General features: G+C 41.1%; 1 protein-coding gene across 18 annotated transcripts in view; it reads right to left on the minus strand.

Annotated features, from left to right (window-relative positions):
- The window catches only part of STAU2 (staufen double-stranded RNA binding protein 2), a 256673-nt gene that overhangs the window by 182382 nt on the left and 58553 nt on the right, over positions 1–15738 (minus strand). For 17 of the 18 annotated variants that reach the window (XR_006103436.1, XR_006103437.1, XR_006103438.1 and 14 more), the window contains one exon: positions 7927–8139. The exons of the other annotated variant lie outside the window; for it this stretch is intronic. Coding sequence is in view for 13 of the 17 variants with exons in the window: in XM_042462315.1 (XP_042318249.1) it covers positions 7927–8139 (213 nt within the window). In the remaining 4 variants the exon portion in view is untranslated. The remainder of the gene's footprint in view (positions 1–7926; positions 8140–15738) is intronic. 18 annotated transcript variants of the gene reach the window in all.

Consider the following 15738-nt stretch of genomic DNA (forward strand, 5'->3'; position numbering starts at 1 on the left):
ATTCTGAAGGCTATGCCTTGCAGTATCATTGGTTCCCACATGAACCAAAAGAAAGGGGTAATGGTCAGTAGGCTTGACCAGTCTTGTCAGCCTCTCTGTCACATCACAGATCTTTGCCCCAGGGAGACAGCACACCTCCCGAGACATCTTGTCAGGCCCACAAACCACTGGTTCAGTGCCTCTCAGCAAAGAGTCCCCGATGACCACCACATGCCTCCTCCGAGGCTTAGCAGCGGCCATTCCCTTTGGTGGAGCTCTCTGGGTCCCCTGCTCTGTCCCTGAGGTCTGTCCCTGCTGTTGTTCCTCATCATCCTTGATAGTAGTGAGAGACTGAAATCGATTCTGTAGCTGTAAGCTTACAGAATGTTCCCTGGTTTCCCTACTTCTGTGTGTGACCTTCCTCCAACTATCTACTTCTGTTGTGTGTGAAGTGACCTCCTCCTCCCCAGCAATTTCCTCTGTGTGTTTCCTGTCCAGGACCATCTGGTCCGTTCTGGTCAGGAAAACCTCTTCCTCCCTATGATGCTGAAGTGTAGTGACCTGGACCTCCAGCTGCTGTACTTTCTATTCTAAGAGGGCTACCAACTTGCACTTGGGTCAGGTAAAGTTCCCCATATCCCTAGGCAAGAAGACAAACATCCCACAGGTGTTGCAGGTGACTGCAGCAGGCCCTTCAGTGTCCATATTGAGAAGTTTTAAGGAAACTCTGAACAAAACTGTGGGTTTCCCCTGCTAAGCACAAGTGTAAAGACCCCCTGATGGCTTGGCCTTTGTCCCCAAACTCTGTCCTTGAGTTCAGTTCACTGGCCTTATAGTTATGTAGACTAGCTCCTTTCAGAGCAAGTCTCTGACTCACTTCCTCTGAGCAGAAGTACCCATAAGCCCCTTAAGGAAAAGGGAAAAGAAAATGTGGAAAATTAAAGGGCCCCCTCTAACAATGTTCCCAGGCCAGCTTATCCTATGTACTCCAAATCCTCCTTGACTATATAACAATTTTTAAAAATAAAAATAAACAATTTGGCGCACGCCGCACCCAGCACTTAAAGAGAATTAGGCTTCTGTCCACTCCCATCAAGATCCACAACAATATCCCAAGTTTAAAAGGTCAGATCTCACCAAAGCACATGGAGAGAGAAAACCAGCTTTCCTCTTGGAAAAGGTGAGCTAGAATGTGGACTAAGCATACTGTAGATAGCCAAAAAGACAAACAAACGGGGCCTAGAACAGATCAAGCCTGGAACAATAACTAAACTGAGGCTGCTGTATTTTGGCCACATCATGAGAATGCACTCCCTAGAAAAAACAATGATGCAAGGAGTGGTGAGAGGTAGTAGGAAGAGGGGAAGAAAAAACACCAGATGGTTAGCCTCAATCAATTGATCGCGGGAACTTCTAGGAATGACCATTTAAAACCGGTCTTGAAGTCCCTGCACTGGCTGCCTATTAGTTTCCGGGCAAAGTACAAGGTGTTGGTGATTACCTTTAAAGTCTTACATGGCTTGGGCCCAGAGTACTTGAGGGAATGCCTTCTTCCCTATTGTCCGTCCCGCACACTAAGGTCCTCTGGATGAAATCTACTACAGCCAAAAAAATCTAGGCTAACATCAGTCTCCCAGAGGGCCTTTTCTATTACTGCTCCAAAACTATAGAACAACCTGCCAGAGGAGATCCGTCACATGCCCACTCTGACAGCTTTTAAGAAAGCACTTAAGACGGATCTCTTCCGGCAGGCCTTTCCAACTTAGTTACCCTCCCCAGATATAGAGATATTTGTCCCCTCATCTGTCTATTCTTCCCTGCCTATCTTTCTGCCAATTTTTTTTGTTTAATGTCTTTAACGTTTTTAACGTTTTTATACTATTACTGTTTAATTCTGTTTTAGTACTGGGAATAGGGGGGCGGTAGGTCTAGGGTTTGATTTTTTTTTAAACTCCATTGTAATGTGATGTATTTTATTGTTGTAACCCGCCCGGATTCTTTGTGATTGGGCGGGCTAGAAATAAATTATTATTATTATTATTATTATTATTATTATTATTATTATTAATCAGAGAGACCACAGGGCGGAGCCTGAAGAGCCTGAGCACAGTGGCAGAGGATATAGGGTCTTGGAGATGTCTCATACACAGGGTCACCATGAGTCGAGCTTGACTTGAGGGCAGTTAACAACAATATCAGTAGGACTCCAGGCTGAGTGGACCAATACTGTACATCAAATATTTCCTATAAGCCAAAATATTTTGTTTTGAGGCAGCAGTCAGCAGGTCCAAATAACAGCCAAGGGGACAATGTGAATTAGGGTAAAGAAGGAGGAAGACAATCAAACATGAAAGCAGCCAGCGATGGGCCAGAATTCATGAGAAGCAAGAAAAATATAAACAATGCCTGTAGGACCATGGATAGATCATTTGTTTTGTTCAAACTTTAGATAATGACATATCCTTCCAGGCCATGACTTGTCTTCCTAAGCTCCACTCTTATGTCTTAGATGTAAAGTACAGCCCTTCAGTTCAGACCACTTTTCCTTATTGTAGCAGGGGACTGCTAGATGGGACTTGGCTTTTTAACATGTGAAAGCAGAGCTCTTTTTAGCTGGACTTTCTGTTATATCTATGTTTTAAGAAGCCTTGGTTTCTCTGTTGGGAGGATGGCGAGATCTAAAATAACAATAATAAAAAAGCAAGCAAGCAAGCATTTTAACTGTGGATATGCTATTTCAGCTTCCCAGGCCTCCTATCAACAATTTCAGAATCACAGAATGAATCATACTACTCTGATGGGGCTGAGGCCTCAATTCAATTTTTAATCTCAATTACAGCAGTCACACTCTCCCAGTGGGAACTTGGTAAATCAACACTGACATAAATTTCATAGATTCAACAAGTCTATTCTAGTAGGGACTAACAATTGGATTTGGGCGGTGGGGAGGGGGAGGTTTAAGCAGCTATTTCAGAATAGCCCCATATAGACTTGCAGGATATCACAAGGAAAATTGTGGTTTAAAACTTTCCAAGGGAGGCTCTTCTGGAAGTGAACACAGGAAAGGAGAGGAGGAAGCACTTCAGCTTGAGACTGGTGGCCCTTATATAAAAGTTTTTAGTTGCTGAATTAGACATTTAGTTGCAGTTGTAGTGTGGAAAATCTAACCACCACCACTGCATTTCAGAAATGCATGTGAACAAGTACATTTTCTTGAAGAAGTGAGTTTATATTGATGCTTTTACTCAGGCTACTGATCTGTCAATATGAATTTCCCTTTCTGGGAGCTTTCCAGCCTTTATTTTCTATTTCATCTGGATAACAAAGAGGCAAGGCAACCTTAAGTATCCAAGGTGTCCCCTTCTCCAAAAACTACTTCAGCAAGGTATGTGTAGGTTACTGGTATATTTAACTGGGGAAGAGTTCATTTGTTCATCTTATTTTCAAATCAGTTATTTTGGAATGTCTCTCTGCTTATTTGACCTGAGGACTGGGGTAACCCACTGTATAAGTCATTTCTGACTTATAGCAACCCTAAAGTGAACCTATCATAAGGTTTTCTTGGTAAGACTTATTTAGAGGTGGTTTGCCTATGTCTGCCTCTGAAGTTGAGAGAATGTGACTTGCCTAGTGTCACCCAGTGGGTTTCCATGACCAAGCAGTGAATGTAACCCTGCTCTAAAGAGTTGTAGTGCAACACTCAAACCACTATATCATGCTGACTGGTTCTCACATACTCATCTGATTTTAAAGGAGTTAAAGGAAAACAGGATAAAGAGGCCTATCCATCTCATCAAGGGTGTTTGTTGTTTTTCTTCAAGTACAGTAATTTCTGATTTATGGTGACCCTGAAGCAAACCTATCAGGGATAGGTGTGACTTGCCCAATTTGAGGCTGAGTGTGACTTGCTGAAGGTCACCCAGTGGGTTTTCATAGCTGAACAGAGATTTGAAACATGGTCTCCTAGGCTCCTAGTCCAATACTCAAACCACTACACGAGACTGGCTCTCCAGCTTTACTGAGCACCTAGGATGTAATATTGATTAAAAATGTGGGAGATGGTGCTGCTACTCTGAATAATATAGGCAAAGGTGGTCTGACAATTTGTTCTGTGTTACAGGGTTGGAAATACAGATGTACTGGTTTGTCACTCACCAGACAACTACAAACCTTTCGAGATCATAGAATCATAGAGTTGGAAGAGACTTCAAGAGCCATCAAGTCCAACATCCTGCCATGCAGGAATACACAATCAAAGCATAAGACAGCCCCAAATGTACAGCAGACGCAATGGATGACAGAGGGGGAATTCCTGGCTGTTGCTGTGCCCCTGCAATGTGCTGTCCATGACAGTTTCCCCCAAGATATACAGATATGTGATTAGGATCCTATTAAAGAAAAAAAAATGAGGGGGGAGGGTTACAAGAAGAAATCAGCAGGCAGGGAAAAGGGTAAGCACCTCTTCCATCTGCCACTGCTCCACTGCAAATTAAGAGCTGCCACAGTACTGCTGCTTTACAGCTGTTCAGAGGTGATCTGACTTCTTTGGACTGGATATGCCACTGAACATCTGGCTCAGTCTTCAGAGTTAGCTTTTTCAAGTGCTGTTTTCATAGCCAGATTGGTGCATCAGTGTCGAGCAGATGACAAGGCTGCAGCTAGCTTTGCTTTGCTGCGACCCAGACTATTGCTCAGCTTTGTCTATGAACTTTATGAGCCCATAACAATCTAACTGGATGCAGCTGGACTACTCTGTCTCAGCACAAGACATCTTTCAAAACATGGTAATGGCAAAAATAGAACAAACAAACCTCCTCATGAAATGAAAGTCATAAAGACTTTATGTGAGGACTGCTGCCTTTCATAAGAATATTCTGGTGGCACAGGATCTCTTGGGAAGAAAATGGCTAAAGTAGGATCCACAGACTCCATATCACGGGTTTATAGCAAGCACACTTTATAACACCTACCTATTGTTTGGAGTAACTATCTCTCTTCTATATCTGTTATCTATGTTTAATGTGAATAGGACCCATAATGCAAATGCAATCCATGAAAAAGGGATTCTATGTTATTTTATTACAGACTACAATTTCTAATCATGTTTATCCTTAATTAAATACAATTTTAAAAAACACCTAATAATAATGTCTGGGTACATGCCATACATTTGTTAGCTATACTTAACATATGGCATTGTTATTATCTACAATTAGAAGTCAGAGAATCACTGCTTTTTAGGATAAAACAGCTTTGTCAACAACAGATTCAGAACTAAGTGCTTAGCTTTTTCCCCATCATGTGTTTTCTCCCAGGAACTCTCCTCCCCTACACTGCCTCAACTTTCCCATGGTAAAGCAAAGGGAAGTCCAGAACATTACCATAGGCAGATATGGAAGGGAATAGAGAGAGACAACAACACGTTTCAAGGGGGGGGGGAATCAGCTGGTAGCAGATAAATAAGCACCACCTTTCATATGCCCCTTTCTGTTGCAAGGCAACTCCTTCTAAGGCCTGTTACAGACAGGCCAAAATAAAGCTGCTTCGACTCACTTTGGAGGTATGATATTTCAGTGATGCATGAGTCCTAAGAGTCCAAAAGCCACACCAAAGCTGCACTCCAGTCCTTAGGACCGGAGCGTGGCTTTGGTGCAGCTTTTGGACTCTTAGGATGCATGCATCATTGAAATACCATACCTCCACTGTGACTCGAAGCAGCTTTATTTTGGCTGTCTGTAACAGGCCTAAAGGACACAGGGAAACATTGAAGGTACCATTGCATTAATGTTATAGGCAATTACAGTACAACTTTTAAAATTGTTATTTTATTGTATATAGTACTAGGAAATTTACGTGGTCTTGCCTGGGTTGATGTTGATCATTTTGCTTATGATCTGAATGGAACAAAAGTTTGAGTAGTAGCACCTATAATCTTTAAAATATATTTCATATCATGTTCCATTTAAAATGAACCAAAACCAGTAATTCCCCTCCTCACAAAAAGCTGGAGATCCCAAACCCATATGACAATAAAGCTGAAAAAGCTGAAGATCCCAAACCCCAAACCCATACAATTAGTTCCAAACTGATATGACAATGGGATGTCAATCTAAGTGCAAATATCAAGTTTGGTCAAAATTGGTTAATAAACATGAGCAATAGAGGGGGCAAATACAGAAATCTGAAGGCACCCCAAAAGTTGATATATTGAGTCCCAAAACACACTACAGTACTGTCTTTGTTTTGGTTCCACTGGATAACATATCAAAATACTTTTCTGGTGCTAATGGATTTGAAATGTTATTTCCTGTTGTTTACTGCCCTTTATTCCCAGGCCCCACATGGCCAAGAAGGGGAGTGGCTTCTGCCTGCGTTGACGGATCAGCCTCACGTGCATTCATTCTTGATCAGCGGAAGACATTCCTGGATGACATGAGTTATTTAACCCATTTCAATCTGGCTTTAGGCCTGAGCACAGTACAGAAATCAGCCTGGTTGACTATATATCTAAGGGGAGAGATGGGGTCAGTGTAATACTGTTGATTTCCTTGATCTCTTGCTACATTTTACCATGGGTGCCTCCTGCAATGTCTCAGGGGTTGGGTGTAGGAGCATTTATTACAGTGGTTCCACTCCTTCCTTCAGGATTATCAGACAGTAATAGCACTGGGAGCTTACTGTTTAAATCCATAGCAGTTACTCTGTGGGATGAGATGGAACCTTCTTAAGTTTGTGCAAAGACTGGACTGCTGCATGAAAGCAATAATGGGCTGGATGAGATGAGATTCAAATGGAAGTTAAATCCCAACAAGGAAGAGGCTCGTGAAAAAGTGGTTCCTGAATCCTACAATTAGGCAGAGGGCCTGTTTCTAGTTCTCCTCTGATGGAACAGTACATAGTCACGGAGTACTCCTTGATTCAAAGTTTTCACTGCAGAATCTAGTATCCTTGGCAACAAGCATTTCTTATGGCCACCTAAAATTCATCTGCCAACTACAGTCATTTGGATGACTTTGCCAAAGTAATCCAAGTTCTGATAAATTCCCCATGTAGGTTCAGGAGCTACAGCTCCTGAAGAATGCTACTGCCCAGGTTTTCATAGAGACAGCAAGAGGCGACCCTAATATAGTTGTTCTGAAATGAAATGGCCTCAGATTTGCAGCTCTACTTGTGGTCTGCAGCTGAGTGGGGTGTGGGTGGATAGTTGGTGTCATTTTTTCCAACTCAGCCAACAGCTCTTTCTCATGAGCTTGTGAAGTTTTTACAGGCTTGCTGCAGTGGTGGGAAAAGCAGCCAATAGGAAAGTGGTCTAGCTAGCAGGAAGCAGGCTCTCTCAGGCTAGTCTGAAGGCTTCACTCAGGTTCACCATATGGGCCACCAGGTCTTTTTGGTTTCTGAGTTTTGATACCTTCCATCAGAGATTTGGCTGTCATGCATGCTCTTATCTTTCAGGTACCAGTTAAAATGATCAGAAGTACAGTATTGAAATAAAAAGTTGAAAAGTTGATGTCAGTGGTCAAGCTATTCTTAAAACTGGCAGCCACAGAGAAATTTTATGAAGAGTGGTTTGTTACCCCAGAAAAAGAACATCAGTTGTAATCATTGTGGCCTGAGATCTTTAAAAAATGCCTCAAATTAGCTTACTTTAAAAACTTTGATTGTGTTGTAAACAAAAAACAATGAAAGGATGAATTTAAAGATATAGCTGAGATAGTGTGTAGAATCAGTATATAGAGAGATCTTGGAGCACCTTTGAGACTAATTAAAAGAAAGGCGTTGGCAGCATGAGCTTTCAGATTGAAGTCTATGAAAGCTCATGCTGCCAACTTCTTTCTTTCAGTTAGTCTCAAAGGTGCTACAAGATCTCTCTACATAATGAAAGGATGGGAAAGTCTGACACTGAAATAATACTGAATGGTACTACTGGGGTGCGTCAAAGATCCTTACCTTTAATATTGTTCTGGGACGTTTTTTAAAATGAAGTTTTGGTTTTTCAATCACAGGAAGAGGTGGAAGTTTTTGAAGTTCTTCCAGGACAGCTATTGCAGCACGCTTCTTTGAAAGCTTTTTACTGTTTCCTTCACCTTCAGCAGAGAACTCTCCCACTGACACATGAGTAACAAAACTCTTCATGTGTGGTGGCCCACTTTCCTTTACTACCTATCAGCCAAGAAAAGATAAGCAAATAAAATAATTAAAAGATTCACTTCTGCTACATACATTTAAACACATTTGTAAGAATATGTGGCCACCATACATGGGAAGACTGACAATCAGAGTAATTAAATAGGCTTGATAAAGAATTTTAAGTTGCAAAGAGTAATATTTTACTAATTGTGGTTTTCAACACAGTCACTCTATTACATTATAACTATTTTTAAGAACACCCTTAAAATCTGTTCCTAGTCATGCTTACTAAGAAATACCACTAATTTCTACTTAGAGACATACCAGTGTATTGACTGAGAGACTAAGGGCTGGAGCAGACAGGTGCAAAAGAGGAGCCTGAATCTGCTCTGACCGCAAGAGGGTCAGCACCACACTGACCACATGGCCCCCTCCCAAAGGAGGCTGCTGCCACAGGACTCAACCCGCATCACCAAGAGTCAGCTCCTTTTTGCTCTGGTCCAAAGGAACATGGCTTCGGCACAGCTTCAGACAGCTTTGGAGGCATGCATCATTTGAATGCCACGTCTCCAAAGTGGCTGGAAGCCACTTCATTTGGCCCATCTGTTTCAGGCCTAAGATACAAATCAGGAAGTTCCTGGTTTAAATCTCATTTCTACCATGAGCCTTAGGCAAGCCATTCTTTCACAGCTTCAATCTGTCCCAAAGCTGGGAAACAACATTCTTCCACAATACAGAATTCTCCTTGTAGCACGGCCACTGGCTATGCTGTCTGGTGGATTCTGGGTGCCATAGGCTAAAGCAAAACCCTCCAAAAAACAAACATTTTCCAATTTTTGGTCTGCCTCTCTATCCTCAATCTGCAAGACAATAATACCAACTAAATTTACACGTTTATCTGAGTATTACAAATAGATACACTGTACACTGAAGCCCTGAAAGTGCTATAGAAATTTGTTATGTATATGTGTATGTACATATATATGTGGTTTTCTTCACAATAAGTGTTCTTAGACTAGATTATACCTGAATTTGTATTTCAAACTGAATTGCAAAGGTATTCAAGGATACTTAGGATTCTGTAGATTGTATCCTGCACAGAATCAAGAGATTAGATTCTGTTCCAGATTTAAATTTCCTTTTATCTTAAAAGCAGAATTGTTAAGTGATGTTAGAAAAATGTCCATGGCATAAAAAGCAAATAGTACTCTCCATTATCATAAGCTTGCAGCTATTGCAAATATTTTATTTCCCAGTACATGTATCAGGGTGGGGAACTCTCCCTCCTTCAAGGATTACTTTTCCTTTGGGAGTTTTCTGCTGATGGCTGCATGCTGTAGGTGAGTGGAAGTACAATGTTTCCTTCTTGTTTTTTTCTGCCACAAGCTTTCTCATTTCTCCATCTAATAATACCTTCTCTCTTTTACACCTGTTCCCTTTGTTCCTACCCATCAGGTTGACAGAAAATTTTCCATCATTTTTGGGCACCAAAGGCCGTGGCTTTGCCAAGTTTAATAATATAATGGGGTTTGTAGTCCAACATATGGTGGGTGCCATGTTGGAAAGAGCTTCAGTAATGTTTTTAAAATTAGGCAAAGCGAGATTGTTCATCACTGATTTACAGTATAGTATTCCCTTTTGCTTTTTTTAAATTATTTTTTGCAAAGACAACTTCTTGAAAGGAGACTACAGTATACAACAGAGATATCATAAAACCAAAGATCTAAAAACCAGTGTGTTTGGTGGGAGAAACTCATGATATTAGAGGGCTTGGATTCAAAGGTTTACTGAAAAAAATGAGTGCTAGCCAGAGACTGCTCATGCAGTGCATTCAAAGAATATTCTTTGATGGTAAAGCAATGAGTCTCCAACACAGCTTTAGTATTTCTCCTCAGCTGTGCTCTGAATCCAAAATAAGCCTGGATATATTTGCAAGGACAAATCAGTAGGCTTCCTATTGATTTCAACCATTCACATTAACTGAGCAAACCTGTTTGAGAATTTATTATTACTGAGGTAAGGTATAATTTAATTCCATTCATCACCTGAGCAATGTTGATATTTTACCTTTGCTCTTTAGAACTTAGAGAGAACAAACTCAGCTGCACAAAGCTAATGCACCTGAGAGACAGACCTACACATACTGCAGGAGGTTTGCTCAAGAGTTCACTGCAGCCGTCTTCTGAATTTCTCTCTTCAGTTATATTTGCCATAAATAAATCAAAGAAACAATGGGCTATCTAAGACTGTGCCCCTTCAGACATTCTGGCTACAGAAGCCAGATACAGGACAAGGGCTTTGACTCAGATTCTCTTTTCTTTTTGTTCTTTCTCCTATCAGTAGGCATTTTCATAAATGGAAGGGTACTCCAGTTGTTCATAGTACTTTTTCTCTGTCACCAGTAGGTTACAAAAATAAAACCAGATGATTGTTGCATATGGAAAAAGAGAAAGAGATCAAAATTATTTACAACATATATCACCACATGTCAGAATTACAACAGTAGTGTTCCTAATTTGCAGTGCCAAAGGGAAGCATCTCTCCTAATGGCTAATAGGAAAAAAGGTAGAAGAAGCTAGGTATGCTCACTTTACTGGCCTTTAGGCCCTATTCCAGACTCCACTGTAAAGATAGTGAGTTGTTCCACTGGATATGTAGCACACCATATTAGGCCCCTATATAAATGACAAAATATCACAATTGGTAAGGGAATGCTGCAGTAGCAATGCCACAATAAAACTGAATATACAAACAAGACAATTACTGGAAGTGGCTTTTAAAAATTCAGTTGTAAAATAAAGCTACCACTGTTACTAATGCTTAAATGTGTGAAATTTGTCAACACTTTGCATTTCCCAATGACGGATGAAACTCTGAATAGAGTTATCATTGCCAGAAACTAGAACTACAATTTCAGCCATAAGCATGTTCTGCACTGTTGATGATGTGCCTAGAGCTGTTGTGCAATTGTCATGGGCAATTATGTTTGTTATGTAGAAAAACCAATAGCTAACAGTAACAAATGGCACATTCCTTCATCCACCATTCCTATCTGGCTGGGTGCCATTTTGGAGATTTTTTCTGTATGATAAAGGAATAAATGAATACCTACTATATCACATGATGTTCATTTAGTCATTTAAAAAAAACATATGCAAGGTGACCCACTTCTTCAATAATCCTTCCTTATTTTTTAAATCTATTTTCCTTGATAAACGTGAACACTCCCTCTTGGCATTAGAACACACACATCCCCTGTGCCACTGTTTTACTCCTTATGGGACTCACCCTCCACTATTGCCACAGCTAATGTTACTTTTGTACACAACTTCGTAAAATTACTTTTTTTGTACCACAAGTCCCAGGATCCCCAGCCAGTAAGACTGGCTGGGGATTCTGGAAACTGTAGTCCAAAGAAAGTAACCTATGCATCTGTGTGCTTGTATCAGTAGCTCTTAGCAATATTTGTAACATTATCAAACCATTGATACAAGCACAGGGCAAGCGCTGACATCATGCTGATGCTCCAAAGAAATAAATACCTAAACAAACCTGCTAGAGTAGTGTAGGTGGACCCATTCTGAACTGTGTGACTATGTTGCACAAAGCACTCATATGTGGTGTATCTTGTATGTAGGGGATGGGAAACTGTACAAGACTCAGGAGACCTTGGAGGGCCACATCACTCCACCACACCTGCTTCCCAAAAGAAAAACAAAAGCAAAAGCAAAAAAAATAAAAATAAAAAATAAAAAAAAAATTGTGTTACCGAATACCCTCTAGGTTAGCGAGTATGGGTCATTTTCACCATATTTTAGAAACGTCCTGGGCCATTTTATCTCAGGAGAAGTTTAAAAAAAACACAGGAAGTGAGCTGAAGTAATTTCCTGTTCACTACTTTCATTTCCTTTTTGAAAAAGGCTAAACTGGCCCATGGGCTGCACAATATGATGGAAATGTGCCCTATATCCCCTAGGGGGCATTTTCTAGTAAATAATTTGGCGGGCAAAAAAAGGTAAAAATTGTTTTTGTTCGGGGGGGGCAGGGGATCTCCAAATGTGGTGGACATGTCCCCTAGATGGCATGTATGGGCATTCTGGAGCCCCCCTCCCATATCTTCATTTTTCCAGTTCTTTTTACCCATGGGCTGAACTTCACTCAGCCCTGTTCGACACCAAATTTTTCCTTTCTGGTTTAACACTGAAATACTAAACGTAAGATGTTGTTGTACACTGTTGGACCACTTCCCCATGTAGCCCAATACTACTGATGCTGACTAGCAGATGCCAAGGACAGAACTAAGGATCTTGCATGCAAAATATGTACTCCATCATAAAGCTGTAAAATTACTGTAGTGTCTTTTCCTTTTGAGTGAAACTGTAAACATAAACAATAGCACATAGTAAAACTGTCACAACAGAATTTAGGCAGATTCATGGAGGACAGCTCTAGCACTGGCTAATAATCAAAACAGTCAATATCTACCTCCAGAATGAAAGTCAGTTTACCAGTGAATGGCAGCTGCTGGACAGCCATAACAGGACAGGGCTACTACCTTCCGACTTTGTAAATGGTTTGCCACTGGAGCAAACCGGATGCTAGAAGGAACATTTGATTTGATATCACAGGAACCTTCTTACATTTTTACATGAACAGCAGCAACATCTGAATAAAAGTATTTTCTGACTAATAAGAAACATTGATCTTTAAGCATTTAATTCTAAAACCAAGCAATTTACTAAATACTTTTATGGTGTTTTGTTTCTAAAAGATATTAGATAAGATGCTCCACTTTAGCAAGAAGGGTGACTGGAACATTGGTACTTACCATGAAGATTCATTTTCTGCAGTAGTGAGGAGGGAATCCTTATCCTGGGTCTTGCTCCTACCATACAACTTTGAGACAGGGCTTCAAGAAACTGTCAAACTTCACCACTATAAGTGGAAGGACTAGATCCCCCATCCCAGAGATTGAATAACAGGCTCCAGACATAAGCAAAACAATGCCAATGACAAACAAAATACTATTTCCCACTAACAAGGTGCAAAAAGGATTCTCTCCACTACTGCAGAAACGGAACCTTCACGGTATTTAACACGGTATTTTTCTGCAATGTGGGGAAATACAGTCGGCCTGCCCCAACAGTGAGCTTGCCATCCAGGGACTTGAGTATCCACAGATGATCTTGCTCCATTTATCCCCATCATGAAAACCAACAGGACTTGAGTTCCCGCAGCATTTGGCATCTGCGCGCGGGGGGGGGGGGGAGGAGAGAGGATCTGGATATGAAGTGTGGACTGCAATTCTTATGCTGGGATCTACACAAGTGGTCAACCCATAGGATGGGTAATTTTTATACCCACAGTTATAAGGACAGAATCTGCTGCAAGACACGCTTGCCAAAGAACACATCTGTAGAAGCAAACCTGCCAGTTTTATAAGGCCTGGTGAAAAACAAGGGAGACCCCTAAATAGCTACCCCATAAATCTCCACCAAAGATGTTACTGTACCCAACAGCACCAAAGTGGCAGCACTACCCATGGAATGTGCCTGAATCCCCTTAGGAATCAGCAAGGAGCTGTGAACATAAGCTAACTTGATGCAGAGCCTCAACAAATGAGATCAAGTAGAAGAAAACCACTGTCCTTTAGTAGACTCCTGTAAAGAAACAAAGAGATAATCCAACTTTTGTAAATCCTTAGTTCTCTCCAAAGAGAACCTGAGACACACCTCCAACTTGTGTCATACTTTCTCCTGTGGAGCCCAAGGATCAGGGCAAAAAGAGGGCAGTACAATCTCCTGAGCATGGTGAGAAGTTCAATTCACCCTAGAGATAAATGAAGAATCTAAACAGAGAATAACAGAATCTTTATGAAAAATCTTCAGATCCTTACACACCAACAAAGCTCTCAGCTCAGAGATCCTTCAGACAAATGTAACAGCCACCAAAAACAATACATTCTAAGTAAGGAATTTCAAATCTACTGACCTCAAGGATTCAAAGAGATCCTCCATCAAAGCTCTTAAGACAATATGCAGATTCCAAGAAGGAAAAGGATACACCATTTCTGGGTAAATCAAGTAGACCCCTCTCAAACAACTCTGTATATAAGGATGGGAAGTAAGTGGCTTACATTAGGTTTCTGTGGGTTTTCTGGGCTATATGACCACGTTCCAGAAAGGTTTATTCCTGACATTACACCTACATCTGTGGCTGGCATCTTGAGAGGTTGGTGGCATGGACATGTGTGGGGTGGGTGCACACGTACCCACCCACCCACCCACCCCATTGGTTGGGAGGAAGTGATTTACATGTTAACCTGTGTGTTGGTCTGTTGTTGAATAGCATGCCCTCAGGGAGGGAGGATATACAGGAGGAAGTGTGTCTATTTAACTAGCAATCCATTGTCTGTGGGGAAACCCCTTGGCCCTGGATGCTTGTCTGGTGGGCATCTTTGCCTCAGCCCATCCACCCTTTGCCTCCTTGTCAGAGGAGAAATCAGGGCTGTGAGCTCTATCCACCCCCCCAAACAAACTATCTGTCCCCACTAGGGTTGCAGAGTTTTAAAGAAAGAGGAATATTATTTAAATACAACAGAACAACAGAGTGTGTCATCCTCTTCCACAAAATCTGAGAATCTGAAGCGCCAAAAGAAGCAAAGTTTTGTCCTGTTTGAAGGGGGGTCTAGCTCTCCCACTTAAGGTGGTGAAGTTTGATTGACAGTTCTTGAAGCCCTGCCTCAAAAATTCATGGGAGGAGCAAGACTCAGCATAAGGATTGACTCCCTACACTAAGGGAAAATGGGATCAGACAATAGTAGGATCCCACTGGGCTAAATATTTAGGGCAAGATTTTAACCTCAGCCAGTGCTGCTGACATCACTGGGCAGAACTTGGCTCCAAGTTACATTATACCCCACCCATTCTCCAGATATTGTGAAATTCTGAAAAGCTGTTTACACGAAATTTGAAATATCGTAACTGTTTGCTAACTTATATAACACGCAATGATGTAATAAAGTCTGTGGTTTTCATAGTACAAAGATGCAGGCTGCTTTGCAAATTATCATGTAGTTTTAATGCATGCCTGACACAAAATAATACCAACAGTTCTTAAATTAAAATCCTATTACAAACACCAAATCCTGTGGTCTGTTACAAAATGATGAGTCACTGGAGGAAAATAAGAAAGGGCTTCCAACGCTGTTTAGATTAAACCTAAAGTCAACCAGTTATTATCTAAGCCTTTCTGTAAAAATAAATACATAAATAAAGTAAAATGCAGAAATGGCTTATTTCAGGTTGGTAAGTGAATTGTGAACCACTTGTCTTACTGATTTCAATGAGAACTAATTGAAACCGAATTAATCTGGATCCAAATAACAGAGAACAGGATCAAAATTCAAAATGACCTGAACAGACTAGAAAGCTAAGTAGGCCTGGGCTTGTGGCTCAGATAATGCCTCCACATTTAGGGCAGAAAAATGAAATGCACAAATACAGGATGGGGGACACCTGGCTGAACGATACTACATGTGAAAGGGATCTAGGAGTCCAAGTAGACCACAAGTTGGACATGAGTGTGATGCAACAGCTAAAAAGGCCAATGCAATTTTAGGCTGCATCAATA

This window comes from Sceloporus undulatus, chromosome 4, assembly GCF_019175285.1.
Source record: "Sceloporus undulatus isolate JIND9_A2432 ecotype Alabama chromosome 4, SceUnd_v1.1, whole genome shotgun sequence".
Taxonomy (NCBI): Eukaryota; Metazoa; Chordata; class Lepidosauria; order Squamata; family Phrynosomatidae; genus Sceloporus; species Sceloporus undulatus.